The following is a 27,568-nucleotide window of genomic DNA, read 5'->3' on the forward strand; positions in this document are numbered from 1 at the left end:
GGTCCGAGCACGAAACTCACCTTTTTGGGGATAGAAATCGACACACAGGAAATGATGACTCGTTTGCCGAGTGAAAAGGTACAAGAAATCAGGTCCTTCTTGCTGGGTGTATTTGCCAAAGACAAGATTGACCTCAGACAGGTTCAGCGTCTACTGGGCTATTTTAACTTTGCCTGTCGGGTGGTTAGAGCAGGCAGGACTTTTTGCAGATGTTTGGGGTTGGCGATGTCAGGGGCATTCCTTCCTCACCACAGGATTAGAATTTCTTTTTTTTTTTTAAACCCAATCTTTATTAAAGAATTTTCTTAATACAACACAAAAACCCACCTAATGACCCACCCCCCCACCCCCAGCTCAGATTCTGTTGCATTGAAAAGAAAGAAAAAAGACGTGAAGAACAACAGTTATGATCAATAAATAGCATAACATAATACGGAACTGACAATAGTCGAAAAAAAACCAAGTATGGCTTACGAATTGCCCCGTTATCTCTGAGACCATTGCAACACGGGATCCCAAATTGCCAGCCCTAACTTGCGCTTGCGCAGGCCCTTTCTTCTGTAGATAGCTACTTCTAAACTACAGGTGGCCAACAGGCGCGATCTCCATTGTTGAAAACTTGGCGCATTTGTATCAAGCCAAGCTGACGCGATACATAATCTAAAGACAGCCATGGCCACAAAAACCAGACCTTGCATATATTTCGGTCTTGAGATATTAGCAACACCTAACATAATCTCTTCAACATAAATCTCTATTCTTGTATTAAAAACTTCCGAGAGAAATGTTGAAATATCGGCCACTACTGAAGTTAGTACAGTACAGGTAGCAAAAATATGAATGCTATCGGCTTCAACTAGATCACATCTAGGACATGTAGTTCCTTTCCCGGTCCCCCATTTAGCGATCTTATAAGGAGTATAATATAAAAAGAAGAAAGTTTTGAAAAACTGGGCCTGCAGCTTGGTAGACATTAAAATAGACTGATATAGTAAGAGAGATTGGTGAACAGTCTCCCCGGACACACCAAGTTTAAGCTGCCATTTACTTAAGTATTTATCAAGATCGTCAGTTTGTCGCAGAAGCAGTTGTTCATAAATCTCTCCTATTTTGAGATTATTTCTCGAAGCCATATTCTCCATTAACTGCACCTTTTGAAACAACACGTCCCCTCCTCCTCTTTTTAATAAAAAATCCCGAATTTGCAAAAATTTAAAGAAATCCTGTTGCTCTAAATTGTATTCCAGCTGTAATTCGCCAAAAGATTTAATACCTAATGGAGTATAAAAACACCCAAGATGCGTAATCCCATTCAAAAACTATCTTTCCATGCATAAATCATTGAAGATCCCAGGGAGATGGCTATTTTTATGGATTAGGGTGTAGAAAGATAGTTGTCCGATATTAGTAAGTTTTCTAACGGAATTCCAGGTCTTATAAATACCAAATATGGACTTAAATTTAACTTTTTTAAAATAGCTATCGTTAAGATGACGCCACAGGCAACCTCTGGATTCATTACCTAATAGCAGCTCTTGTGGAGTTGGAATATCCCCTTCGCTGGTAGGTGCAAACGTAAATAAAAGCTTATTGCAGTATTTTAAGATAGTAGCCCAGTAATATAGCTTAAAGTTGGGCAATCTCATGCCCCCTCTATCTTTAGGGAAAGTAAAAGTTCGCAAGGCTCTACGGGATTTTTTGTAGATAAATCTAGAAAACATACTATCCAAATCTTTAAATACTTGTGAAGGAAATTCTAGACAGATTGATCTAAAAAAATAAAGAAATCTTGGAAGGAAAAGCATTTTAATCAAATTACACTGACCCACGATGGATAAGTGAAGATTGTTACTCCTAATCAAATCCTTTTTTGTACGTTGAATTAATGGATCAATATTATCGGTAACTAGATTCTCTATTTTGGCCGTAATACTCACGCCAAGATATATAGCTTTCTCGGTAACCCGTGTATCCATCATCTCAATTTTACTGTTAAGGATAATCTGAGTTTTTGATTGGTTGAGTTTATAGCCCGATATTTGGCCAAAAATGTTAGCTTCCTCTTCAATCACCGCAGCCGAAATCGCTGGGTCACTGGTAACCAGCGCGATATCGTCCGCGTATGCCAATGTTTTGGTGGCCTGATCTCTTATCCAGATGGATGGTATCAATGCGTTGTTATCTAATCTTCGGATAAATGGGTCAATATATATAGCAAATAAGAGGGGTGAGCACGGACACCCCTGTCTTGTACCTCTAGTAATAGAGAATGGTGCTGTAATTGACCCATTCACCATAACACCGGCAGACGGATTGCTGTACAACATTTTTACCGCTGTAATAAAGGGATCTCCAATGCCACATCTAGCCATCGCAATCCAGAGATATTTCCAGGAGACCCTATCGAAAGCTTTTTCGGCATCTAAAAGTGTAAGTGCCATAGGGTCTCCTGAAACTTCACACCAATCAAACAATGAGATTACTCTCTGGATATGATCTGTGGTATCTCTACCCGGGATGAACCCGTGTTGTCGAGCCGATACGATTTTGTGTATATTCAGAGCTAATCATGCGGCGAGTAACTTAGCGTAGATTTTAGAATCACTAGTTATTAAGGTAATTGGGCGATACGACCCAAGTTCTGTAGGGTCTTTATGTTTTTTTGGAAATACTATAATTTTGGCCCTTGACCATGACTCTGGGGGTCGCCCCCCTAGGAATATATGTGCGATCAGTGTTGTTAGTATATTCTTAACTTGGGGAAAGAATTGGATATAAAATTCAGTGGGAATCCCATCCATACCTGCCGCTTTGCCTGAAGTAAGACTTTTTAATGCGAGAAGAATTTCCTCCCCTTGCGGGATCACATCCATATCTTCTGAATCATTACTTTCTAATCTCGATGGGCTATCTTGATTGATGTATTCGTTGATTGCATCTAATTGTATATTAGTATCATTATCCCTATATAGAGCCTGATAGAATTTATAGAAGGCAGTTCTAATTGCATCCGAATCTGTTATTAGCCCTACTTCTGGATCTCGAATCATCTTAATGGAATTAACGGAATTGAGTTCACGGGCGCGTACCGCTAACTGATGTCCAACTTGTTCACTCAGTTCGTAAATAGTTTCCTTATATGCGGTTGCTTTATTAATAGCTTTTGTAGTTAGTATGTCTATGACACTATTTTTAGCAAGTGAGATCTGTTTTAACTCATTTTCCGTGTCTCTTCCCTCCTGGATGGCTTTAATTAGCCCACCTTCAGCGATTGCGATGTTACTCTGAAGTGTTTTCATTACTTGTTTAGCTTTTTTATTAACATTCAGTGAAAATCGAAGTGTTTCCCCTCTGATTCCAGCTTTAAGAGTGTCCCAAACGATCTCAATTGGTGCACTACCTATATTTTCTTCTAGGAATCTGGGGATCCACTGTCGCATGCATTGACAGTACGCCTCGTTTATTAATAATGCTCTTTCAAACGTCCATATTCTATTGTTCCATTTTTGCGTACCAATATCCATAGTTAAAAGAAGGGGATTATGGTCTGATAGAACCCTTGGTAATTTTTCGATGAAACAACTAGTGGATAGAGTACTAGAGACCAAGAAGTAATCCAACCTTGCATGGAGTGTATGTGGATGGGAGTAATATGTAAAACCCTGATCGTTTGGGTATTGCGCCTGCCAACTGTCTATGAGGCCATGAGTTAAGCATAGATTTTTAAGGGCTTGGAAAACTTTAGGCTTTCTGCCTTTGTATTGGAAACCAGACTCCTCTGACCAATTACTGGGTAGATTTATATTAAAATCCCCGCAGATTATTACTGGAAGTGGCCAATGGACCAGTTCGTTAGATATGTGATCCAAAACTACGGGGTCATCATTAATATTACTATAGATTGTACAAATTGTCATTCTATCTCCATTAGACATCTGACACTCTGTAATAGCCCAACGACCATATTTATCGGAGATTGAGCGAGTAAACTGTGCCATACTCGCTTTCCCCAAAATAGCAACACCCTTTGTCCTAGTCCCTTGTGTGGTGGCGGTAATAAGCTTAAAACCCAGTTGATTCAGCAAATAAATTTGTGACCCCTCAATATGTGTTTCTTGAACACAGAGAATGTTCGCTCCAGATACTTGGAGCCCAATGGCCACTCTTTGTCTTTTTTTTTCATCATTGAGGCCACAAATGTTAATCGATAATATTTTTAGTTTATCCATACTGCTATTTTCCTTGCTCTGAAAAAATAAAGAAAAAATTTACTTAATTTCTCAGTGTTAATCTTTTTTCTACATTTGAACCTGTCAGTACCTTTTTCTATGTTAGACATAAGATTTTGCAAAGATATTAAGGACCCAGAACTGAGCTTTAACCCCCCTTCCCCCCCCCCCTCCCCCCTCCTCCTCCCCCCACCCCCCACCACTATGTAGGCAATCAGGCTCAAACCTGAGCCTGTTATGATGGCGCCTGGTTACATCCTCACCCCAACCCCACGGCTCTCTATTTTTTCTATTTTTTTATTTTTTTATTTTTTTTGCATTTGAAGAGTTTTGGCCACAATCATTTTGTCCCCTCTCTCTTTTATCTCTTTTTTTCTTTTTTCCTTTCCCTTTCCCCCCCCTCCTCGCACTACAGCTTTCTCCTTCCACAACCAAGAAAAGGGAAAACAAAATAAGAGATTTCCCGCCAGAATAACTATAAGGCGAGTCACTAGGAATAAATGTTACCCATCTTAATTTCTACAGCTACTTCTCATCACACCCTTTTCTATCTCCTTTTGTAATTTCCTCTAGTAATTTCTGCGCTTGAATTTCTGAGGTAAAGTAGCGGTATTGTCCTTGGACATTAACTTTTAGTTTAGCAGGGTTTTGTAGGAAGACGGTAGCCCCAGCTTTCTGAAAAGGTGCAATCAGCTGTCTAAGTCGCCATCTTCTCTCAACTGTAGCGTGTGCAAAATCTGGGCAAACAAAATATGAAAAGCTCTCCCAATTCCTTTTCTTGTCAGGTCTTGCGAGTTCAAAGACGGATTGGCGCAAAAGAAAATTTCCAAAGAAAATCAATATTGCTCTTGGGTACTGTTGGTCATTTGGGCGCCGTCTTGAGATATTGAGGGGAAATCTATGCACTCGCTGGATTTCTCTATCCCACTCCCAATGATTTAGTTCAGGTAGAGAGTTCTTTAACAAATTGATAGTGAACCCTCTGATGTCCTCTCCTTCACTATTCTCCGGAATTCCGAGAAGTCGCAGGTTATTGCGACGCTGCCGATTTTCAGCCTCCTCTAGCTTCCACATGACGTCGTTCAAAGTACTTTCCTGAAGAGTAGTGTTCTTTTTTATGGTATCCACCGTGGTCTCCAACAGCTCGGTGCGATTCTCCAGAAGACTTAGCCTGTCCACAATCTCCGTGCAGGTCTTCCCCACTTTCCGGATCGAAGCTTGAATTTTTTTTGAAGCTACGCGAGCTTGTCGGCTCTCCTGCTTAGATTCATCTTGAAATGATTTAAGGGACTGCAGGATTGTGGATAGGGATGGTTCCAGGGAGAGATCAGAATCCTTCTGTGCAGTCAATCTCACTGATTGCTTTCCGGGAGTTTTCCCGCTCCCATCGGGCAATACCTGTGTATCAGAATAATCCCATCTCAACTCTTCTGATCTCTCCTCTTCTTCATCTATAACTTTGCGTCTCTGGGGGCCTTTTTTCCCGTCTGAGGGCCTCTTGCTTTTCCTGGGTATTTTCCTTTCTGACTCATGTTGGCTGCAATTACTTGTAGAAGTATCCTCGTCTCGCTCCCCATCACTGTTAGAGCTTAATGACATACTTTCTGACTCTCCAGACTCCTCGTTAACAGAATAGAAATTTTCCTGAGGATCAGGGGATAAGTAGCCTGCTTCCTGGTTATTTTCCCCTAGTATCTTATTCGCTTCTTTAGCGGAGAGAGGGGAGGGAGCAGAGAAGGGAGCCTCTAAATCCATACCTGTGTTCTTCTCAGTAATGACCATGTCAACAATGTCCTTTAGTTGCTCGTCCAGCCCTGGTATATCTAGGACAGTTGTTTCCCCGGTGGACCCCCATGAAGTCCGCATATTGTTAATCTCAGGTAGTTTAGCTACAGAACTATTAGAGCCATAAGCATCCATACCGATTATCACAGGATTAGAGGGGGTAAGATTAACTATTGGTTTGTCAGAAAGTCCGTTTGAATCCTTTGAATAGACTTGTCCTTTTGCAGGGTCTATTATATTTTTAGCAGGGAACAAACTCGTTATGGCCAATTGTTTTTTGTTCTGATCCCCAGGGCAGCAAGATTTTGGCCCGGAATTCTTATTACCTTCTTGCTTACCGTCTTTCGCAGTTGAGCAATCTTGTTTAGGCTTGATACTTTCAGTTTTCTTCTTTATCTCAGGCTGTGCCACATTGGGATTTACAGGTACCGTCAAGCGGGTCTTACTCCTTGCTCCGCGGGCAGCCATTACACCAACACCAACTACCTGCTCTCCCAAAGCACCCGGCGTCCTGACGTCTGTGTTGCCTTGCAGCGCCGCTCCCACGTCCGAGATTCCACAACCGGCCGCCGCCGTCAGGAGAAGCCGTGCGAGAGACTCCCAGCGCTTCCACCGCTCCGCGCCCTGCAATCTCCCCGTCAGCGATCGTCGGGTTGAACGAAGGCAGCCTCTGCACCACCCGCCCAGTGAGGGCCAGTCGGAACCTCCACCTCCTCGCATCCCAGGTACGGGAAACTTATTCGCGCTCCGGGGTGGTCACTGGTAGAGAGCTGCGGGGTTGAGCCAGCGTAGGACCTCACTCAGCCCAACCTGAGGATTAGAATTTCTAAGGCTATAAAAGAAGATCTTTGCATTTGGCTTAAGTTTCTGGTAGATCTTAATGGTGTTTCACTCTTTTTCATAGAAGACAACACCATCTGGCAAATTCAGCTTTTTTCGGATGCTTCTGGGGCCCAGGGATTTGGTTTGTTTTGTGAGGGTCGTTGGTGTGCAGAAATGTGGCCCCTTCATTGGTCTTAACACGGTAGCAGTACTGCCTTTTTGGAGTTCTTCCCCAATTGTTACTCTTCTGGTGTGGGGAAAGGAATTTCGAGATAGAAGTGTACTTTTTCACGTACACAATATGTCTGTGGTAGATCTTATCAATAACCAAAAAGCTAAAGATCTACGGGTTTTACGCTTATTAAGGGTTTTCATGTTACAGAGCTTAAGACTGAATATAGTTTTTAGAGCACAACACATTCCAGGCATCAACAATTCTATAGCAGACGCTTTGTCTCGCTTCAATTGGCAGAAATTCCGTAGTTTGGCGCCAGGGGCAGACCACATCAAAACTCCAGTTCCGCAGAGCATCTGGGTTTTGGGAGACTGAGGATTGTTGAGTTAATTGACAAATCTATAGCTCTCTCCACTAGAAGAACCTATCAGAAGGCATGGACGAATTTTTAAGTTGCGTAAATTCAAAAGATCTTGTTGGGAAAGCAGACTGTTATAAACGTTTAATTTTACAGTTTGTGTTACATTTGATTAACAAGGGTTTGTCACATACAACCATTTCTGGGAAATTGGCTGGTATTTCGTTTTACGGCCAGTTATGGTGGGGTCATGACCCGTTGAAGATGTTTTATTAAGAAGAATGTTGAAAGGTCTCAGCAGGGAGCATACTTATTCTTTGCCTTTACGTGAGCCAATTACTTTTGATCTGTTGCAACTATTGTTATTACAGTTACCACTTTGTTGTTATGATGATTGGGAAATTTCTCGTTTTAGATTATGCATGATATAGTTGTTATTTGGAACTTTCAGGGTTTCCGAATTATTGGGTTTAAGGGATCAGGTAGGTGTTCAGAGCAGCGACGTCCAATTACATGGTGACAAATTGAGGATCTGGTTAAGGAAGTCGGAAACTGACCAACTAGGGAAAGGTATGTGGGTGCATTTAAAAGGCAGTGGGTAGTGGATTGCTGTCCTCTGAAGGAGTGGGAGTCTTTCTCTCAATCTGCTTTTTTACTGCATGGTGTAATCTTTTCTCATGAGAATGGGTCTAAGATTTCCAGTGCCCATCTTTTGGCTGTTTTAAGGAAGGCTTTGGTAAAACTTGGTAAAGACCCTCTTGTTTTCGGGACACACTCATAGTAGGCATATAACGTGCGATTCGTCCCACCACACTTGCCCCCTCTTTTCCCACCACAAAAGGCACCATACCAGTGGATGGTCTTCACTGCGTAGTCTTTATTAATTCTCAGATAACGTATATGCACGGTCAACATTAGACCAACTTTTATTACCCAATCCAACACACATTGATAACATTGGGTTGCACAGTATTCGTTCGAACCACAGGTTACAGTTGCAATTGTATTTACAGTTCCGGATCTCCCGAGACACACGGTATGCGGGTTGTACCAGCAGGACACAACCCATCTCCATTGCTTCCATTTCAGGCAACTACCCGTCGTCTACCTCCAAGACGCGGCCACCAGAGCACTGCTTTGCGCCTTTCCTTGCGCACCAGCTTTTACCAAGTTGCTTCCTCCAAGCACCGGCATCTCGGGTAGGGCCGAAGAGTCCAAGGCCACCAGCAGGACGGCCCCCTCTCCCGCCAGCCCAGAGCCCCATTGACTGCCCTCCTTGTTCCAGAATTGGCCAGTCCCCGTCAAACAGGAGTCCCCGCCATTTTCCTGGCCCGGGACCCCGCCACAGGGTGAGGAGCCTACTGGCGCTCTCGCCCCCCCCCCCCAAAACAGCTTCACGCTAACGCTAACGCTCCCCCATATAGCGAGGACGAATAATTCCAACCCGTGCTGGACAGCTGGACCCCATCTGGTAGGTACAATTCCGATTTCGTTGCCTGTATCGTGGTATGCCTGATGGAACATACACAGCCCCCTTCCACCCACCGGAATCATATTGCAGCCTGAATATCTCCACCCTCGCATCCTTGCGTCCGATGCCTTGAAACCACTGTATGAAAAGTCACAGAGTATAAAGAAAAAAGGCACTGCTACATCGCCGCTGCCCCCCGGCCACGTTTAACTAACTGTAGTCTGACCTACTGTTCCCAACTAGAAGACCGCCACCTGCCCACCTTTTGATTATTTCATTACTTGAATGGGCAGCGACCGTGCTTCAAGACCTGAGCAAAGCCCAACCTAACAACCATTCCCCTTTGTCCACTGAAGTTACCAACTAAAGGTGATAAACCCATTGATCTGGGTGCCGCATGATTACACGCGCCATCCCGGGAAACGTGTGTTTTGCAGCCTATCTTGGTCTATTATTTCCAATATCCCGTAGGAAGCACACCCCTTTGAATATATCAAAACTTATTCACAGCTCCCCTTTTCCACCAAGTCCACCTATAAAAGGCAGCAAGAAAATGTAGTCGAAGACAATGCATTTCATCTTCAGTGTACCCGTACTGTTGCACGTGGCCGTACTCATGACCTTAGCCGTACTCCTGAAACCCGGCTGCACTCCTGAAACCCGGCTGCACTCCTGAAACCCGGCTGCACTCCCGAAACCCGGCCATAATCCTGAAACCCGGCCATAATCCTGAGACCCGGCCATAATCCTGAAACCCGGCCGTAAACCTGAGACCCGGCCGTAATCCTGAAACCTGTCCGTAATCCTGATATCCGACCGTAATCCTGAACTTTGCCGACTCGGCCTACCAAGTACCCACTTTGCTGCGTCCATTGCACCAGCAGGCCCCAACAGTCTACAACCAACAGTGGCACCCCTTAAAAAACCAGGGCACTGCATCCCGCATCTGCACCCAGGGTACCTGCCCACCTGCAGGCCCCCCAATATTGTACTCCAGTCCACCGAGTTGATTTAAAGCAGAAAATCCAGGACCACCAGCAGGACAGTCCCCTCCTCGCCTACCTTCTGTACACGTGGAAAACCACCCCTTCATGGGATCCTAAAAATAGTTGCAGACACCATTGTTAGGCATCCCCCTTGTTCCCAAGAAAACTGAACCAGCCCCCACAACCTTCTACTCTCGTCCATGTTGGGTTAGGGCAGCAGAGCACAATACTACACGTGGAAAACCCACTCCCTCCTGAGGTCTTTCCAATAGGTTTAAAAACACACCACTGTTTGGCATCTCCCTTGCCCCCAAGAGAACTGAAACAGCTTCCCCAATATTTTGCCCCAGTCCTTCCATGTTGGGTTAGGGCAGCAGAGTGCAGGACCACCAGCAGGACCGCCCTCTCCCTGCCTACCTTCTGTACACGTGGTAACTACCCCTTCATGGGGTCCATTCCGTAGACGTAAGCACCCTTGTTGGGCATCCCCCTTGCCCCTAATAAACTGACAAAGCCCCTCCAATATTCTACTCCAGTCCATCCATGTTGGGTCAGGGCAATAAAGTACACGTGGCCACTGCCCCCTCCTGGGGTCCCTCCAGCTGCTAAAAACCCCATTGTTGTGCATTTCCCTTTCCCCTAAGCAACTGAACTTCCTCACCATCACTGTCATCTGCCATGCCTTTCTGACCCTTGTCTGTGTCGAGTGGTCGGCCTCTACAACCTCCCTGAGGAGACCCGCTGCTTTGCAATAGCATGGTAATCGCTCCTCTAATTACCACTAAAACAGTGTCCCTCTGTGCAGAATACTCTGAGAGCCTTCCCCATTGTAGATACGGGCCAAACGCTGCCAGTTGGAGAGTGTCACCCCCTGGAGATAAGGCCCCAACCGCTGCCGCTAGACCCTTCCGATAGACAATGTTGTGCCACACGCCAACAGCTCTTCATTTTCCTCATTTTTCACGCGACTGGATGAAACTCCCCCCACCTTAGATGGGCTTGGTCTTTACTGCATAATCTCTTACATACACCTACCTTCAACGCCCTCTGTAATTGTTGATTGAATGTACACCTCTAACCAGTGTTTATAAATACCGTAACCCACTACTGTGGTAGCAACCAATTAGTTTTGCCAATATCTTCCAGCCACTGATTGTCATTGTATTACCTTACCTTAATGGCCCCTCACCATAAGGCTCCCCTAGAAGCACTCCTATGCTTGTTGTGCCAAAAGACCACACCCCAAAACCTTTTTTTTTTTGTGTGGTATTCACCAGTCCTGTACCCCAGAGGCGCTACATATAGGGCTGTCCTGAAACACCTTGCCCTCCCCTGGATCCTATACCAAATATGCTCTCCAAGTTTCTTATTACTCCCACCGGTAACTTGGTTGATGCGTCCCATCCCATGGCCTAGTCAATAGGACAAACAAGCTTGAATCCTTGCGTCCTTCCTTTTCAAAGAATACCCATGCTATTATGCACTCCAAATACCAATTCCTTCAGACCCCGTTTACTCCCCATAGCCACACCCTAACCTAGGGCCCCTTGGGTTCGTTCACACATGCTATGGCACTTCGATATGCTACCTTACCATGCCGTTAAGTTTACTCATTAAAGGGCTCTCAGCCATGTTTACCCCACTGTAGCCAAAGCCCTAACCCGTGGCCATATTGTGTTTCACTCATATGTGACCAACCCCTTCAGTTGGAACTGCTAGCCCTCGCGCTTGCTGTTTGAGCCAAAATCGGGACAGCTTCCTCGGGACATAAAAAGGGCCCACGAGAGCTGCAAACTCCTCTGACTATTCCAAGTCAGTATTATCCCCAGAAGAGCCAGCTGTGCTTGCCGTTTCAACAACTAAGGACGGGTCTCGAGCATGAGCGGGCTTCGATCCCTTGTCTTGGGAGAGTCTGCGCTACCAGGAGCCCGTCCCTTCCCAGTGAGCTAAAGCTCCCTGGAGCTCAGCAACTAACCTCCGACCCGTCCTTTCCAACCTGGCTCGCCTTACCCATGCCAAGCGCTTGACACGTGTTCATCTTGCCAATGCAATATCAGCTCCTTAGTGGCCTTCCGCATGCCCTCGCCGTATCCTGGTCCATTGACGTCACTGACCACTCTCCTTTCACGTGATTTGGTCCATCCTCCTGCAGCTGCCATCTTAATGAGGTCGCTGACCACTACCCTTCCACGTCACTTGGCCCATCTTCCTGCCGCCGCCATCTTAGTGAGGTGCACCTCTCGTGTGAGCCAGATATAAAGCAAAAGGAAAATCGAAAAATTAATGTTTGTTGCACTTTCCATTCCCCTGTGCGCATCGACATTGTCGCTTTATGTTAACTGCCTCACCGCACGCATACCCGTCCTTTAAAAATTTTGGCCACCCCTGCTTAGATCGAGCCTGAACTCAAAGAAAGAAGAACAGGCGCTACAGAGAGATAATTCAGGGCCACTCTGTTTTCCCCTGCAAACGAACCACTTGCCAAGGATCACACCACCCCAGTGAACCCTCCATGCTTCTATCCCCCTGATGTATAAAGGCCCAGGTCATATTATTAAATGAAAACCCTCATGCTCCGGATTGGTATTTTCAACGTATTATTTTAACTAAGGTCCCAAATTCTCGTATAAATTAATCCACATGCCTTTCCTTAGCTAGTATACGTAAAGTACTGCGACCTACATCAAAGGTAGGCAGCATGTATCACCCAGCAGGTAAGGGAGGTCATGGGTGTTGAGTGTGGATCAACACGAGATTATCACCATTAACATTATACGCTCGAGCGTTACTTTTTTTTTTTTTTTTTGTAATGGGAATCCTTCCTCCCTACCCCTGCAGTTGCAAGGATAAATCTCTGTGACAGCTACATTACAGTGGTGCTTAACCTGCATATCACGTTCAGCAGTGCAACCACGGGGCACCATCCTCAGAAATAACATATGGTCCAAGGAACTATACGCCACCTGAGCCACAAACTCTCCGCTGCAACCTGCCCTCCTGCAACCATGTTGACATCTTACTGTCAGCAGTATAATGTCCTAGCCCATCCATTCTTTAATGCAGGCATAATAAATAGTGGCGAAATGTCATAACATATAATAACAGGATAAATCCATATTTCGGGCGACGCTCCATCGCCGTTTAACGTAAAGTGTTAAAGCAGGGATGGCCTCCTGTCGGCCAGCCCCTTTCTGTCTGCCTCGCTTGCTTTCTTCCCGTGGATAACCAAGTCACAGCATCCCTGGGCGCGCGCCCGAGGCCTCCATCACCGCTCATAGGGTTCCAGCTTAGAAACGCTGTATATTACGCCAATTATTTAAGGTACAAGTGTTTATTATTGTGGCCTGTTTTGATTTTATACCCCAAAGCAATTTCATGCAGCTTAAGTAAATACAGCTTTGAGGCAATGCATGAGTTGGGTCAGTAGAGCTCACTTTTTCTTCTTTTTTTTTTTTGCATATTTATAAAGCGCGAACTCGACCCGAAGGTATTGGAGCGCTTTACATAGCACCGTATTTACATTACACATTCAGGCACGGGGAGATTAAGTGACATTCAGGCACGAGGAGATTAAGTGATTGGCCCACAATGGCAGGATGTCGGCGCGACCTCGAGGCTCGAACCCAGGTTTCCTCTATCGCGCTTTACCCCCAACATCCTGCCGCGCCTCACCGCCCATCACACACTTCATCCATATTAAACTAAATTGTTAAAAACGACTGCCAAACGGTACTAACTACCCCCCTTGCCTGTCCCCGAAGGTTTTGGAGCACTTTACATAGCACCGTATTTACATTACACGTTCAGGCACGGGGAGAATAAATGATTTGCCCAGAATCACAGGATATGGACGCAGCCTCGAGGCTCGAACCCTAGTTTCCTCTATCGCGCTTTACCCCCAACGACCTGCCGTGCCTCGCGGCCCGTCACACACTTCATCCATATTAACTAAATTGTTAACACGACCGCCAAGCGGTACTAACTACCCCCTTGCCAGTCCCTGAAGGTATTGGAGCGCTTTACATACGACCGTATTTACATTACACATTCAGGCACTGGGAGATTAAATGATTTGCCCAGAATCCCAGGATGCGTACGCGACCTCGAGGCTCGAACCCTGGTTTCCTCTATCGTGCTGTACCCACATCGTCCTGCCGCGCCTTGCGGCCCGTCACACACTTCATCCATATTAAACTAGATTGTTAAAAACAACCGCCAAACGGTACTAACTACCCACCTTGCCAGTCCTGGTTTTGCTACGCTGTGAGGCCCCCTCACCCCGGTGCCCGCCGCAACTTGCCAACTTTGCTTCTGGCCGCGACCTGCTGGGCGTCCGAGGCAAGAGGACAGAGAGGGCTTCTCCCTCGTGTACGGCGTTCTTATCCTTTTCCCTGGAGTGGCCGCCTGCGTACCTAGGTGACGCACTACGTGCCTGCCTACCTCCTAATATTTCCTGGTGGCCCCTCCCACTCGCCCTGACCAGATGTGCCCTGGCCCAGCCTCTCTGTTGCCTCTCGCACGAAAATGCCACTAAGAGCCCCCCACCCCTAGGCGCGGTGGGGGGCCTCTCATTTCGTATTGGGGCAGCCACAGAGGCGGCCAGGTTGGGTTGGGACTGGGAGGATATCAAACGGATTGGGAGGTGGAAATCTGCATGTTGTGCTAGATATGTCACGAAATGATTTTGTTTATATGTACATTGCTTCTTGCTAATGTTGTTTTTCCATCTAGGTTGCGTGACATGTTCATTGTCGTCAAAGATGCGCACTTGGGTAATTGGACACACTTTATTAATTGGGCCGCCGTTTTCGCGGAGCGGCAGATATATGGCAGAGCACTTGGACTACCAAGCAAGGGGCATGACGTTTTGTGGAAAGGGAAAGGCGGCATGCGGTGGGCGGGTTTGTTTCCCACGTTAAAGGAGCTTTCTTTTGCAAGAGGTTTCCCTGACATGTTGATTATCCATTTAGGTGAAAATGACCTAGTGACTTTGTCGGGGCTATCCCTTATTAAACAGATGAAATTGGACCTTGCAGTTCGGAAAAATAACTGGTCAGGCACGTGCTTAGTGTGGACTGAATTTATTTATCGTCAACATTGGGGGGGGGGCACGTAATCGCGCTGCAATTGAAAAGGCCAGAAGGAAGCTTAATAGGGCAATGAAAGTTTTTCGCTAGGCTATGGGGATTAAAGTCATAACATAACATTACGGGAATCGAGGGTCATCTTTTCAGAGAGGATGGTGTTCATTTGTCACAGCTGGGTCAGACATATTACTTATTAGAGTTGAGGGATCTATTGGCACATTTTTGGAACGAGGATTTATGGTGCACTAAAAGTGTTGGTTAATTTCCTTCTCATAAGCAGCCTTGGGTGGGGCCACTAAAACTCTCTGGGCTTTCCTGGGTGGTGTTTTTTGGTGGGTTTGGATAGTCTCGAGCGGGCTTATCCATCCCTCTGGGGTGGGGGTGGGGGCGGAGAAAAGGTCAAGAACCAAAGGAAGGGAGAAGGAAATTATGGCATTGTTTGCATTACATGGGGGTTTATGCAAGTTTTGTTGGAACTGTTTGGGTTATTAGGATAAGGTTTTTGTGTTGGGCTGAAGTATAATGCATAATGGGTTTTTGGAATATGACAAAGAATGTTATCAGTTTTTGGCATAAAAGTAATACTTTTTTACCTGTCTTAATAAAGTGACCTTTTTTGCTAAGTTAACAATGGTGAGTTGATTGTTGTTATTGTGCGATAATACATTATACGCCTTTCTCTCCAAGAACAACATTCCTGAAACAAAGAACAGAGAATGTGGTCTGGCGGCTAGATTGCTGACTTTGGTGCTGGAAACCAGAGTTCGAGACAGGGGGTCGCGTTGGGCAAGTCCTTTAATCTCCCTGTGCCTGAATGTGCCCTTGTGTAAGGTAACTGGTGCTCATGTAAAGCGCTCCAATACCTTCGGGTCGAGTTCGCGCTATATAGATCTGCATGAAAGAAGAGGCAGCATTTTCCTGAATCAGCATTATAAAATCTCCTCGCCAGAGTGAAGTCCTACAGCCTTTATCACCACAATCTGTTTGCTATACAAGCTGCGACTGTTGGCACCCTCGCTGTGCCTTGCGATGAGTCAGCAAGGGCGGGCTCGAGCGCGGAGCCGGGTGCCATTTTTTTTTTAAAGGAGAAAGCAGAAGCACGGAAGAAAAGTCCTCTGCAGGGAGCCACCATGTCGCAGTGCTGTCGCCCCTCAAGGTAACTAACGCGCACTGCTGCCAGCCCGAAGACCCCCAGTCTTTGCGAGCGTCACTGCCACGTACGTGCGGCGTAAAGAAACCCGAGCCGCCCCCGGACACTGTGCTGCCGAAGCATAACTAACTTGAATGTACATATTAAAGGGGTAAAGCCAAGACTTTTATATCGGGTTTCTCGTGTCATATGAATGCCTTTGCTTGAAGATTAAACTTAACTGGGGGCTATCGGAAGGTCACCCCTCGCACGCGGCCCAGAAAAGGGTTCATATGATGCTGGAGAAGGAAGTGGTGCATTTTTAATTGTCATATCGCGGAGAGAAACAGCCCTGGCTCCTCCGTGCACGTTGCTTGCTTTGCGTTGTTATTCTGCTTATTATCTTCATCTCCCACTTTCCTACCCAAACTTTTTTTTGTTGTTTTAATAACCCGAATTCTTCTAAATGTACTCCTGCTAGGGGACACCTCTGGTAGGGATGGGAGGGTGGTCCTGCAAGGTGTACCAAAGGCAGGGGATAAGAGGACTTAGCCCCGCCCCCTCCTCCTGTCAGCCGCTGTGGCATGACTGACTGGACTGCCAGGCTTCATTCAGGTCAGTCTCATCTGAAGTGTTCCACTGGTCCCCCAAAGAGCATTTTACAGCTTGATGAGGCTGCTTTTATTTTGTTATTGCTTTATGTGCATCCTGCCACCCACTCCCACAGCTTGATCTACCCTCTTACAAGTCCTAATAAGCATTGGCATAGCCAATAGGTCTCGCCTTTGGGACCTTATAAGTGTTTAGCCATGCAACAGTTGATGTTGCTGCACCAAGGATATTGTGCTGCATAACTAAATACTTCTAAGGTCCCAAAAGCGAGACATATTGGCTATGCCAATGCATTTTGATACAATTGTGTCGCACTAGTGTGGTGTTGGTATCACAAAAACCTTTCAAAATGTAATTTTTGCACACTCCTAATTTCTAAAAGTCAACTATGAGTAAACCAATAACTTCATTTAATCAGGACCTTCTTTTAAGTAGCGTGTCTTGATTTGAACTCCAAACGATAGCTACTAAGTTAACAAACAACTAATGATGGCAACACAAAGTTACTCTGCAAAACGAATGGCAAATAATATATGTAAGTCCACACAAATCAAGTCCGCCACTCCCTGCCTAAATCAAAAACCAACCATGGATAAGCCACTCACAGCTGTCACGTGAAAGAGCTACGAACGGCAAGTTAGTGGCTTTCACAGACATACCTTTCTATCGTTGTGATGTTTGAAGTCCTGTAGTTATGTGAAAAGCTTTATTATAGCCCAGGAACTAAAGAAAAGAAGTCGGCTATACTTAACGAACCACACCAAACAACTGGCCACTACTATCTGATGTCCTGCTCCCGTCCTCCATTTCTATTTATTGGAACTTTATAGATGGAACATCTGATTTACATTGCCAAATTACAATTGTTTTAACTACAGTTCCATGGTCTAAGAGGGCGGAATATGATCTTTCAAGTATCCAAAAACCCATGTTTACGATACTTCTTATGTATTTTGAATAATATAATCATCCAATAATTCAGTTAAATTCAGCCGATGTTAACTAAGACTAAAGCTCCCAGAAAGCAGCTTTAAACTGGATGTGAACCCAGGAACGGAAGCATATGTCATTACTGGGACAGGAATGCACAGGTAAGTTAAAAGAAAACATTAAGTCGGGCCATATTAGATGCCCACATGCCATAATGCTGCACCTAGACTCTTACCTGCCCTGTGATACCGGTGATGAGTGCTACCTTCCTGGGCTTTCTGTTGCTCCCCGGGGAACCGCTGACTGCAGTGCTGGTTTTGGGCCATGATGGGTGGGCTGTCGGAGCTGTCAGTGGAGGGCACAGGTCAGAGCCCTGCGAAGAGGCTGGCAGGTTACAGGTGTGATGCGTGCAGGAGAGGAAGCCGGCGTGCAGGTTGGTGTTTAATGTACTATTTCCGCATTATGGGGGAGGGACTGGTGGAGGCCAGGTCTCCTAGTGAAGCACCAGTAGTAGGTTGGGCCTAAGTGGTGCCACTCCGGGCTACAGGTGCGCCAGGGGTGGGGCAGACAGGAGAGCTGTGGAGCCGTGCACCTAGCTTCTCACAGATTGAAAAGAGCAGCTCTGCGGCAACCAACCAACGACAGCACAGGATGCCGGCGTGGAGGGGACGACACTTCCAGGTTTGCGGTAGGAGCGCAGGGACGCCACATAGCCCGGCCTCGGGCACTGTAAACAGGGGGAGGTGCCGAGGTGGTTAGCTCTACTGACAGGCCCTGCTAACTACTAGAACAAGAAGCGCAAGCAAAAAGTAGACGCGAGTGGTGCGTGCGATGGAAAAAGTCATACAACCGCCTCGAAGGCAAATTACAGGGTGCGCGCGCGACGGCAAACATGCGAGTGGTGCATGCGCAGCAGCGCCAAAAGTGAAAGTAATCACGCTCCAGATAGCGCCTCGGGCGCTGAAAGCTGGCAGCGGTGCACATTCACGCTTGTGTGAACGCAAGCTTTAGGCCAGCAGAAGCCGGTGGGTAGCACTTTGAAAACCCACTTACTAAATGTCTTGTAGGACAGCGCATGCGCTGGCTCAGGCGAGACCTAAAAAAAGAAGTGGGGGGACTAACCTAGTTAATCAGTATGCAGGTGGCATCACAGCGTGTGACATCACGGCGCGTAACATCGCGGCACGTGACATCACAGCGCGTGACATCACAGCACTTGACATCACAGGAAGTGGCAACACAAGAAATGACATCAGATCTTGAGCTCTCACATATATGTTTAGCAGGTGTATCATGAGTACATTTGAGCACATTTCCAGTATACTTGCAAACCCTCCTGATTTAGGCAGAAGATTCACACTTTTGTACGCTACACAGAAAACAATGTGGCCTTTTGTCAGCGTAAAGCTTTCTCTCGCCATAGTGCTTCCTCCGGGTTAGTAAGCGCTATATAAATGCTATTTATTTTGTGCAAATACTGGGAAAGACCTACACATCTGATATTCCTACAATGCATGCGTATCTTCCAACAGAGCCAGAACAAAGTGAAAAACTGCCTCTCTTAAGTAAGTGTGAAGTGCTAACAAGGTGTGAGCCTTTGTTTCCCCTCTACTGCATTTGCTAGGTGTGAGGCTCCTGACTACTGCCAGCCAGGAAATTCGAACAAAAGGATGCCTGATGACCCCTCAGATTCGGCCTTTGCAGTGGGCCCAGCAGGAGTCAGAAATAAGAGAGCCCCATCCCATCCCACCGTACGTTGTTGCAGATAAGAATGTGCAGGCGCTGCTGAAAGCGTCCCAGTGTTTGGAAATTACACTGGGACAAATTTAGCATCTTTTCCAGTGGGGTCCAACTTCTTGGCATGGTGGACGGCGTCCACCCTGTGAAAAAGTGGGTGGACGCCGTCCACCTGCGTGTATCACCGACTCGTACCCTGCTCTTACAAGGTTACGTTCAGCAAGGGATAGATCAGACACAACAAAAAAATAATCACAGCAATGGTGTCCTGTACACTTTGGAACAGATTTATCAATACTTGCTGTTGGGGTGTTACCAAAATTGCGCAAAGTGTTGATGTGTGCATTACTTTACAGTGGGAAATATTTGCTCTGAAACGTAGCCATGAAATAACCTAAAGCAATGCTATGAGTTTCTTTACACTACTTTTCTTTAGGGTGACATGCCATGGGTGGTACATGGGTGGTACATGGGTAGGCCTGAGCAACCACCTATGAATTTTGACACAATATCCTGTCTACTAACATTTGCAGAAAGGACTTTGCAAAAAACATGTACAACTTAAGGCAGGCATAAAGTTGGGGAATAAACATATTTTTTCCTCCAAACGTTTTGCATGTGTGCTGTACTGAACTGTACAGCACAATTACAAAGTTTTAAAAGTTTTAAACTATAAGCGTAGAATTTTGTCCTGAAACGTTAGCTTACCCATAGGAAACATACGCTAAACTTCACACAATTATTGCACTATAGTGGAAGGGTGTGTGCTTGGGACAAGATAACCTATAGTGCACCACTGCTAGGAGAGAGGGCAACAGCTCCATATATTAGTAAATAATGCACTGTCCTGCTTTCTCCCTATCGTGTGTTACGTGACTTCTAAGTAAATCTGCCCCTTTGAATACAACAAGGTCTGGTGGACCTTGAGACTCCTGTATGCCTTTCTAACGATACCAGTCCTTCTTCTAGTTGTCAGGACAGCTTGGGCCAAAGTCATCCAAGTGGCTCCGAACTGGTCACGTAGAGCATGGTATCCAGAACTCTTGGCTTTGAGCATCTATCCTCCGATCAAGCTGCCTCTCCTTGAGGCTCTGCTGTCAAAGTGGAACGGTCGGGTTCTCCATCCCGGCCTTTGCAATCTCCAACTTCATGCGTGGAGATTGAGTGGCGATGGCTGAACATCTTCGAACTTCCTCCGAAGGTGGTTGATGTAATCTTGGCAGCCAGGCGTCCCTTGACGAAAACTGTATACGCCTGTCAGGATACATTTGTGGTTTGGTGCATCACTCGCTAGATTGACCCCCCCTACAGGCCCAGCTGTCTGATGTCTTATTATTTGTTCTGTCTCTCACCTGGCAAGGCCTTGCTCTGGGCATAGTTAAATGTTATATTTTGGCCCTCTATACCTTCTTGTGGTTGCCTGATCAGGCCTCTTTATTGAAATCACCTGTTGTGATGAGTTTTGTGAAAGGGCTACAACATGTTTCCCCCTTCTCCTTTTGTGATGGAAACTCAACCTCATCCTCACTTATGTGATGTGTACTCCTTTCAGCCCACTCCACAGATGTCCGTTACAGCTTGCTACTCTCCATCAAAACGGTGTTTCTCATCGCTATCATCTCCGCACGGAATGTGCTTCTGCCTGTGTGTTTATTTCCCTCGTACAACCTTTTCCTCGACAAGATGTTTGTGTGTACAATGGCATCTTTTCTCCCAAAAGTTTGACTCCGTTCCACATCGACCAGACCACCACCCTGCATGTGTTCTGTGCTCCACCTCAATCCTCTAAGGAGAAGGAGAGGCTTCATTGCTTGGACACCAAAAGGGCGCTCAGTTAATATGTCAATTGCACCAAAGACCACCAGGTGCACAGTCAGCTGTTTGTGGAGTTTGTCAGAGCAATAAAAGGCAAGGCTGTGCAGAAGCATACTAACTCACGCTGGATCGTACTTTGCATTAAGATCTCCTACACACTGGTGAAGAAGCAGACTCCACATGGGCTGCGTGCTCATTCACCGCCAAAGCTGCTACCACAGCGTTAGCACGCGGAGTCCCTGTCCTAGACATATGTCCGGCAGCTGTGTGGGCGTCCCTCCATACGTTCCCAAAGCCCCATTGATTTGAAAATGAGTCACCAAGAGGGGCTCTTTGTCCGCTCAGTCATGCAAGAATTTCTGGTTTGAGTCCATCCACAGCCCTCCTCCCGCTGGGTACTGCTGTGGTATCGATTCAAAAGGTGAGGAATCTGTGGTGGGAATTCTCTATCAGAAGAACAAGTTACTTACCTTCAGTAACACTCTTTCAGTCACTATGTATCTGCAGATTTCCTCACTGACCCTCCCTTCCTCCTTGTTCTGTGTTGGGACTATGCTTTTAATAAGATCCCTCATCTAGGAATCTGCAAAAAGGAGAGGCATAAGCAGCTAGATGGTCTCTACCAGAAAGAGCGTTACCGAAGGTAAGTAACTTGTTCTTCACGCGGGATGTGCTCACACATTGTGAATTAATTACAGATTCACTGCAATTTTCTACAGGTACGATTCTGAAGATAAAACCTGCCAAAATTGACAAGAAGATTATGACTCCTAAATGTCACTACCAGGGGATTTTGGTATGCAAAACCTCACAATCTGCATGCTATTCCTCATAATAAAGGCCACATCTTTTAACGGGTGATAATAATCACACCTTTTCAATTCTGATCCCTGGAATATCGGATTTTAACCCCTTCCCTGCTCATGACGGAACCACTCCGTCATGAGCCACGGTTGCGCTGTGCTCATGACGGAGTGGTTCCGTCATGCTGCGGCCGTTGGCCGCCGCTCCGCCCACGCGGCGCGAATTCCCCGCCTGTGCGGGCGATTAGCGCAGTGGGCGGAGACGTGACGGAACCACTCCGTCATGAGCACAGCTCAACCGTGGCTCGTGATGGAGCGGTTCCGTCACGACCACAGCGTCACCGCGCTGCCCCCAAACCCCCCCAGCGCCGCGGCGGAATTCCTGCCGCGGCGAAGGGGTTAAAAGATGTGATCATTTTTATTATTATTGACAAAGATTATCTGCCGCACCAAGAGACATACTTGGGATGAATGCACACTTTACAAATATGCCTGCCATCTTTACATTAACACATAATGAAACACATGCTTCCTCTACATGCAGGAACTGTAGCAATGGTGCTATTTTCCACTACAGAGACATAATAGACCGGTTACAGGGGCACCAACTGAGAACAAGCAAAGCTCATAAAAATAGGTTGTCACTAGGTGTGCATCTCTCAAACCGTGTTTTAGGGTCCACAGGGCAGAAAAGGGTTACAGGCCTTCAACCATGGTGGTTGGGATCATTTGTGACTGGTGTCCTGAGCCTGACCTACAATGGCTCTTCTACCTAGCCTAGGTACATCCCTTCTACTCTTGCCTCTCAGGGTAGCGAAGATGAGTAGTCAAAGGGATATAATGATGGAAGTAGTGTGGATACAGTGACTCATATGTCAAAGAGTCAAGCAACAGACACAGTAAATCACTGTCTAGCCCAGTGCTTGTTTTCAGTAAAAGCAAGTAGCTTAATAATATCACAACAAAATGAAATACTATACAATTAGATAAGCCTAGAGTGATCTCTCCTATGGGCTCTTAGTCGAGCACTACACTCTTTATAGTGCCTTCTCGTACTCCAGGGTGACACCCCAATATCTAGGGCAAATTCTGGTATGGACATTGGCAAAGACTAGGTACTGGTACCAATAAAATGAGAGATTTAAAGATGCACTCTATGTTATGGCGCAGGATTGTGCGCTTGCCAATATCTCACTGTTTGGTGTCTTTGGTCTCATGCGACAGCATGTGGCAGCCTCACTTGGGCCACTGCGTTGATCAGCATAGCAGACCTCAGAGAGCGGACTTGCAGCATGTGTGGCCTCCAGGCACACGCTGATACGTTGCTGAGGAGGACCGATGGAATTATTGCTGAGATAGATAGCTTTGTATTAAGGGAAGCAGTTTCTGGACGAGGCACAAGACGGAAGAATTAGATATCCCAATGTGAGAGAGGTGATTGTACCTCGAGTTGAGGCTCAACCCCTGGTTCATGGATTTAGGGAGTGTCTCCTTTAAGGAAGACGATGGCGTAAATTGTGACCGACACACGATACCGACATACTGGTTCCATTGCCCTTGTCCTGAGGAGGCCAAGAAGAAATTGAAGGCTGAAACGCGTCCGTGTCGACAATTTACTGTAGAGGAGTCTCTATTAAAACAAAAAGTGTAACTTAATTGTTAAGGCACAATAGAGTAAAGGGTATAGAGGTGTTATACCTCATGTGCTTAAAAGACTACCTCTGAGTGTATCACCCATAATAAGTGCGCAAACACTAGTTATCAAAACATTTAGGGTATTGGCAACGTAGAGTTCAGTTCATAATTGTTTGTGTTGTTATGGTTATATATATGTATTTTTGTATGTCCTTGTGCTGATTAATTTTATAATGATTTATGTTCAAATATCGGTCCCATGGAATATATGTGTTTTGAATTAACCTTGACAATATATTCGTATAGGATTTTGTACTGATGATAGGTTAATTGATTGTTCCCTATGATAAAATAAAAATAAGATATTAATTCCTCCGTACCTACTTGTTTTGCATATATTCCAGGCCGTGGGGCAGGTTTTCGGAAGCGATAGTTCTTGAATCATGGGTGGCAGCCCTGTTCCTCACTTCACTGTCCACAGAGCCGATCAGCACAGAATTCTTGATTGATGTGTGCTGATCCTCGGCAGTTCTGGCCTCCAAGTTATGGAGCAAGCCTTCCACTTTGGTGGCAATTACAGCTGTTTGAAGGATATGCCACATGTAGGGCAGTGACAGCACCAGTGGTTTGGGCATCCCGCAGGGATGCCGGATGGCACGCTATTCTTCATGCAGTTCATCACATCAGCTGCATTCTGTGAGACCATGTGATGCCTCACGACTCGGACCAGCACTGGCTTTGCTCCTGGAGGCAGTTGACTTCTTGGTGCTCCACTCCAGTAACAAGGCTGGTCTTCGCCTTCTTGACAGTCCCTCTTTCTGCAGGACCAGGTACTCTTGTTCTCTCTCTGAGCAGAGTACGTGTTAGGTAGACCCACAGCTTCTCCAGCAAGTTGCAAAGACTTCAAGTTGACGTCCCTTCACTGTATTGAGACTGGCTGTCATGTGGACATGAACTTTGTTCTCACAGCATCTCCTTGGCCAAAAGGAACATGAATCTAGAAGAAAGTGGGGTGGTTTGGGTCCCTTGTTTATGATGATTTTCTAGCCAAGGGATGCGGAGACACTGTCTATGGAACCATTTTGAGTGGTTTCCTTTCAAGTTCATTTTCTGACTAGAGTGCCAACACAGCCTCTGTGTAGTCATGGCTCCCACAGCAGGTAGTGATAATGCTGGCTCCAAGCGGGTGTATCCAAAACAAGGGCTCAATTAACTGTGCACCAGATTGTCTTCAGCCTTCATGAAGTAGCAATTAGGGCCCTGCCTAAAACATTGTGTTCACCCATAACAACACAATCTGCTGACTCACTCCCTTCATCCCAACCATCAACTAAATGGCAGTACGTAGGAACATCTGAACAGAAATACCTTGCTAAAAAGGCCCTCATTAAAGGACAGTCCTGTTCCATCCTCCCTCAATTAAGTGCCTGGGCCCCCACCTTCCAGCCACAGGAGTGCAGGCTGTACACTGCCACTGTCTGGTGAAGCTGCACCCACCCTCCATCTCGTGGAGGACAATCCAAAATGGACCCCATTAGTCCCTGCAGTCATACATCTCACACAGAATCTAGCTGCCACTGTGTGCACTTATCCACCATGCTTACGTAATGTGGCACATACATGGAATGTCAGCTTAGGGATCTCAGTGTTATATGGAAATGAACCTTTACATGAGTATGGTCGGAAGTTACACGCACATAGGATGTCATCTCAAGGGTCTCAGTGTTACAAGGAAATGGAACTTTACATTTATGTGGCCGGTAGGTCACACTCCCCTCCGACAAAGGTATAAAATCTCTTCAGGACCAATAATTCCATAAAATTGGTAAACTGCCATCACTGGTTCATATCATTAACCTAGAAAATTAGCATTAGTTTAATGTTAACTAAAAAGGGCACAGTTGGTGCCCCCTCCAGAGCCATGCAGTTCTGAACTGACTACTGTCAGCGGGCACCATGGGTCCTAAGCACATATCTGTAGAACCACGCAGCACTTAGCGGACTGTTCTCAGGGGACACCTTAAGGCTTTTGCTCCAGCCTGAGAGCCATGAGCGCTGAACTGAGTGCTGGCAGTGAGCATGATGACCATATTGCAACCTTCAGTTAAGTTGCCCAAATATCTGACATTGTGGGGTATGCAGGAGGCACAACACACTTATCTACTTAACATAAATGCTTTCCCATGACCATTTGAAGTGCATTTAACATGACTGTACATATGTATGTATTATACTATATGATATGTAGTTTCTCTGCAGAGATCAGATGCTTCATTTTAACAATAAACAAATCAATAATCTACCTATTAAAGCAATGTAAGGTCACCTCAAAACACTTAGAGCGGGGGCAAGGGGCAGGAGAAATAGAAACAAGAGTAAAGAAGGAGACACACTAGAGCAATTGATGAAAGGGTCTTGATTGGAATACAGTGGTCTTCCCTGGATGGAAGAAACAGTGCTCCATGGTTAGCTCGCCCTGTGGATTTGACTGACCGGTAGAAGGGAGGAAAAGGAGAAATAATAGGAAACAGCTGGTGGTAGAATGAAAGAGGAGTGGGAAAGATGTGTTTGACAGTGAGAGGAATTGGGATAAGAGTTAGAAATACATGCATCGTCCAAGAGATACTAAGGAAGGCATAAAGAGACACTGGAAGAAACTGGAGGCTGTCCACCTGCTTCACAATGTTCCCATTGAGTGTCAACATGATCCTCTCTCTATGACTTACATTTTCCTTTGCGCCTCCAGCTGAAGAAGTGAGTGGGGGCTGCTGTGAGAACATAGGCCACTGGAGAGGAGAGATCATTTATTCCGCAATGTTTCAGGATGATTAGGGAGAGAAAGTAATTTTAACAGGACGACAGCGTTTCAAATGGACAATGTTCAGTGCAGGTGATTATTGTGCTAGAGTAGCTGCTTCCAGACGAGAATAGCCAGTCCTCTGTCTCTAAATAGCAACTGAGATTGGGATTGCTGGGCCTATTTAATGTCCACACTTCCCTGTATGTTGTACCAGTGTAGACCCTCGCATGTCTACAACCTTTTTGAATAGTTTTTTTTTATTTAGCCCCAGCACTCTTGTACGAAGCAAGGTTTATGCTTTTTCCATTAGTTCTGCAAGAACTTTGCTATGCCTCTACAGAGCTTCCCCCAAAGACCCTTTATGGCTGGATCCTTCGCAGTGCTGAAGAATCCTAATGAAAAGCACTCGCCATACCATCAGCATGCCAAAAGCAGACATTGTAAATGATTTGTTCTCCATGTGTTGCCAGTTGGTCTTTGACAGAGTGGCATAATTTTAGATTCTGTTGCTACCAGCGTTCATGGGTTTGGTGCAAGGTTGGGTATCTGTAGTTGCTGTGTGGGCACTATGTACACTGACACTTTGTGCTTGGTTTCTGTGCTTCCTGTTGTTTCCCTGCCAACGTCTATCCAAATATGGATTGGAGTTCAGGCCCAATCATATCGTAATCAATAATATTTAATGACAGCTAAAACTCCCTTTAAAAATATGTTTGTTTGGATTGTCGGATTTTGCTGGATTTTACACCTCTGCAGCGATTGTGAATTTCGCATTGCCACACTGGGTCTAACAAAGTAAACAAAAAAACTATCATGTTTAGTTCAAATGTAGCAACTTGAGGTGTGCTGGTTATTTACTTTGAGTACACATATGGATCTGAGCAAAGGTTGAAAGTGTGTTGCTCAAAAGAAGCTAATGTATTCTAGATTAGTTGTGAAATGACCAAAGATGACTAAAGAGATTTACAAAACCCTAGCACTGCACAGCGCAGCAATAAAGTTACACCACTGTGTTATGCTAGGTCTGGAGGAGGGACCAGACAGCATTGTATCTACTCATTTATGGCACTGCTTCTCTCATACACAGTGTTGGTGCATTTTTTGGCTGCCAAGTCCCACACACACCTTGGCACAAAAAAACAAAGGCGTATGTGATCCTTTAAGTACAAAACCTTTATGCTAAGACATTCTTTA

At 45.8% G+C, this 27,568-nt stretch overlaps 1 protein-coding gene across 1 annotated transcript in view; it reads left to right on the top strand.

Moving 5' to 3' along the window:
- Positions 1-15,943: 15,943 nt before the first annotated feature.
- The window catches only part of AS3MT (arsenite methyltransferase), a 228,030-nt gene continuing 216,405 nt past the window's right edge, over positions 15,944-27,568 (top strand). Inside the window, exon 1 of the mRNA XM_085606584.1 lies at positions 15,944-16,069. Within this exon, the coding sequence (XP_085462710.1) occupies positions 16,044-16,069 (26 nt within the window). The 5' untranslated portion in view covers positions 15,944-16,043. The remainder of the gene's footprint in view (positions 16,070-27,568) is intronic.

This window comes from Triturus cristatus, chromosome 1_2, assembly GCF_964204655.1.
Source record: "Triturus cristatus chromosome 1_2, aTriCri1.1, whole genome shotgun sequence".
Lineage (NCBI taxonomy): Eukaryota > Metazoa > Chordata > Amphibia > Caudata > Salamandridae > Triturus > Triturus cristatus.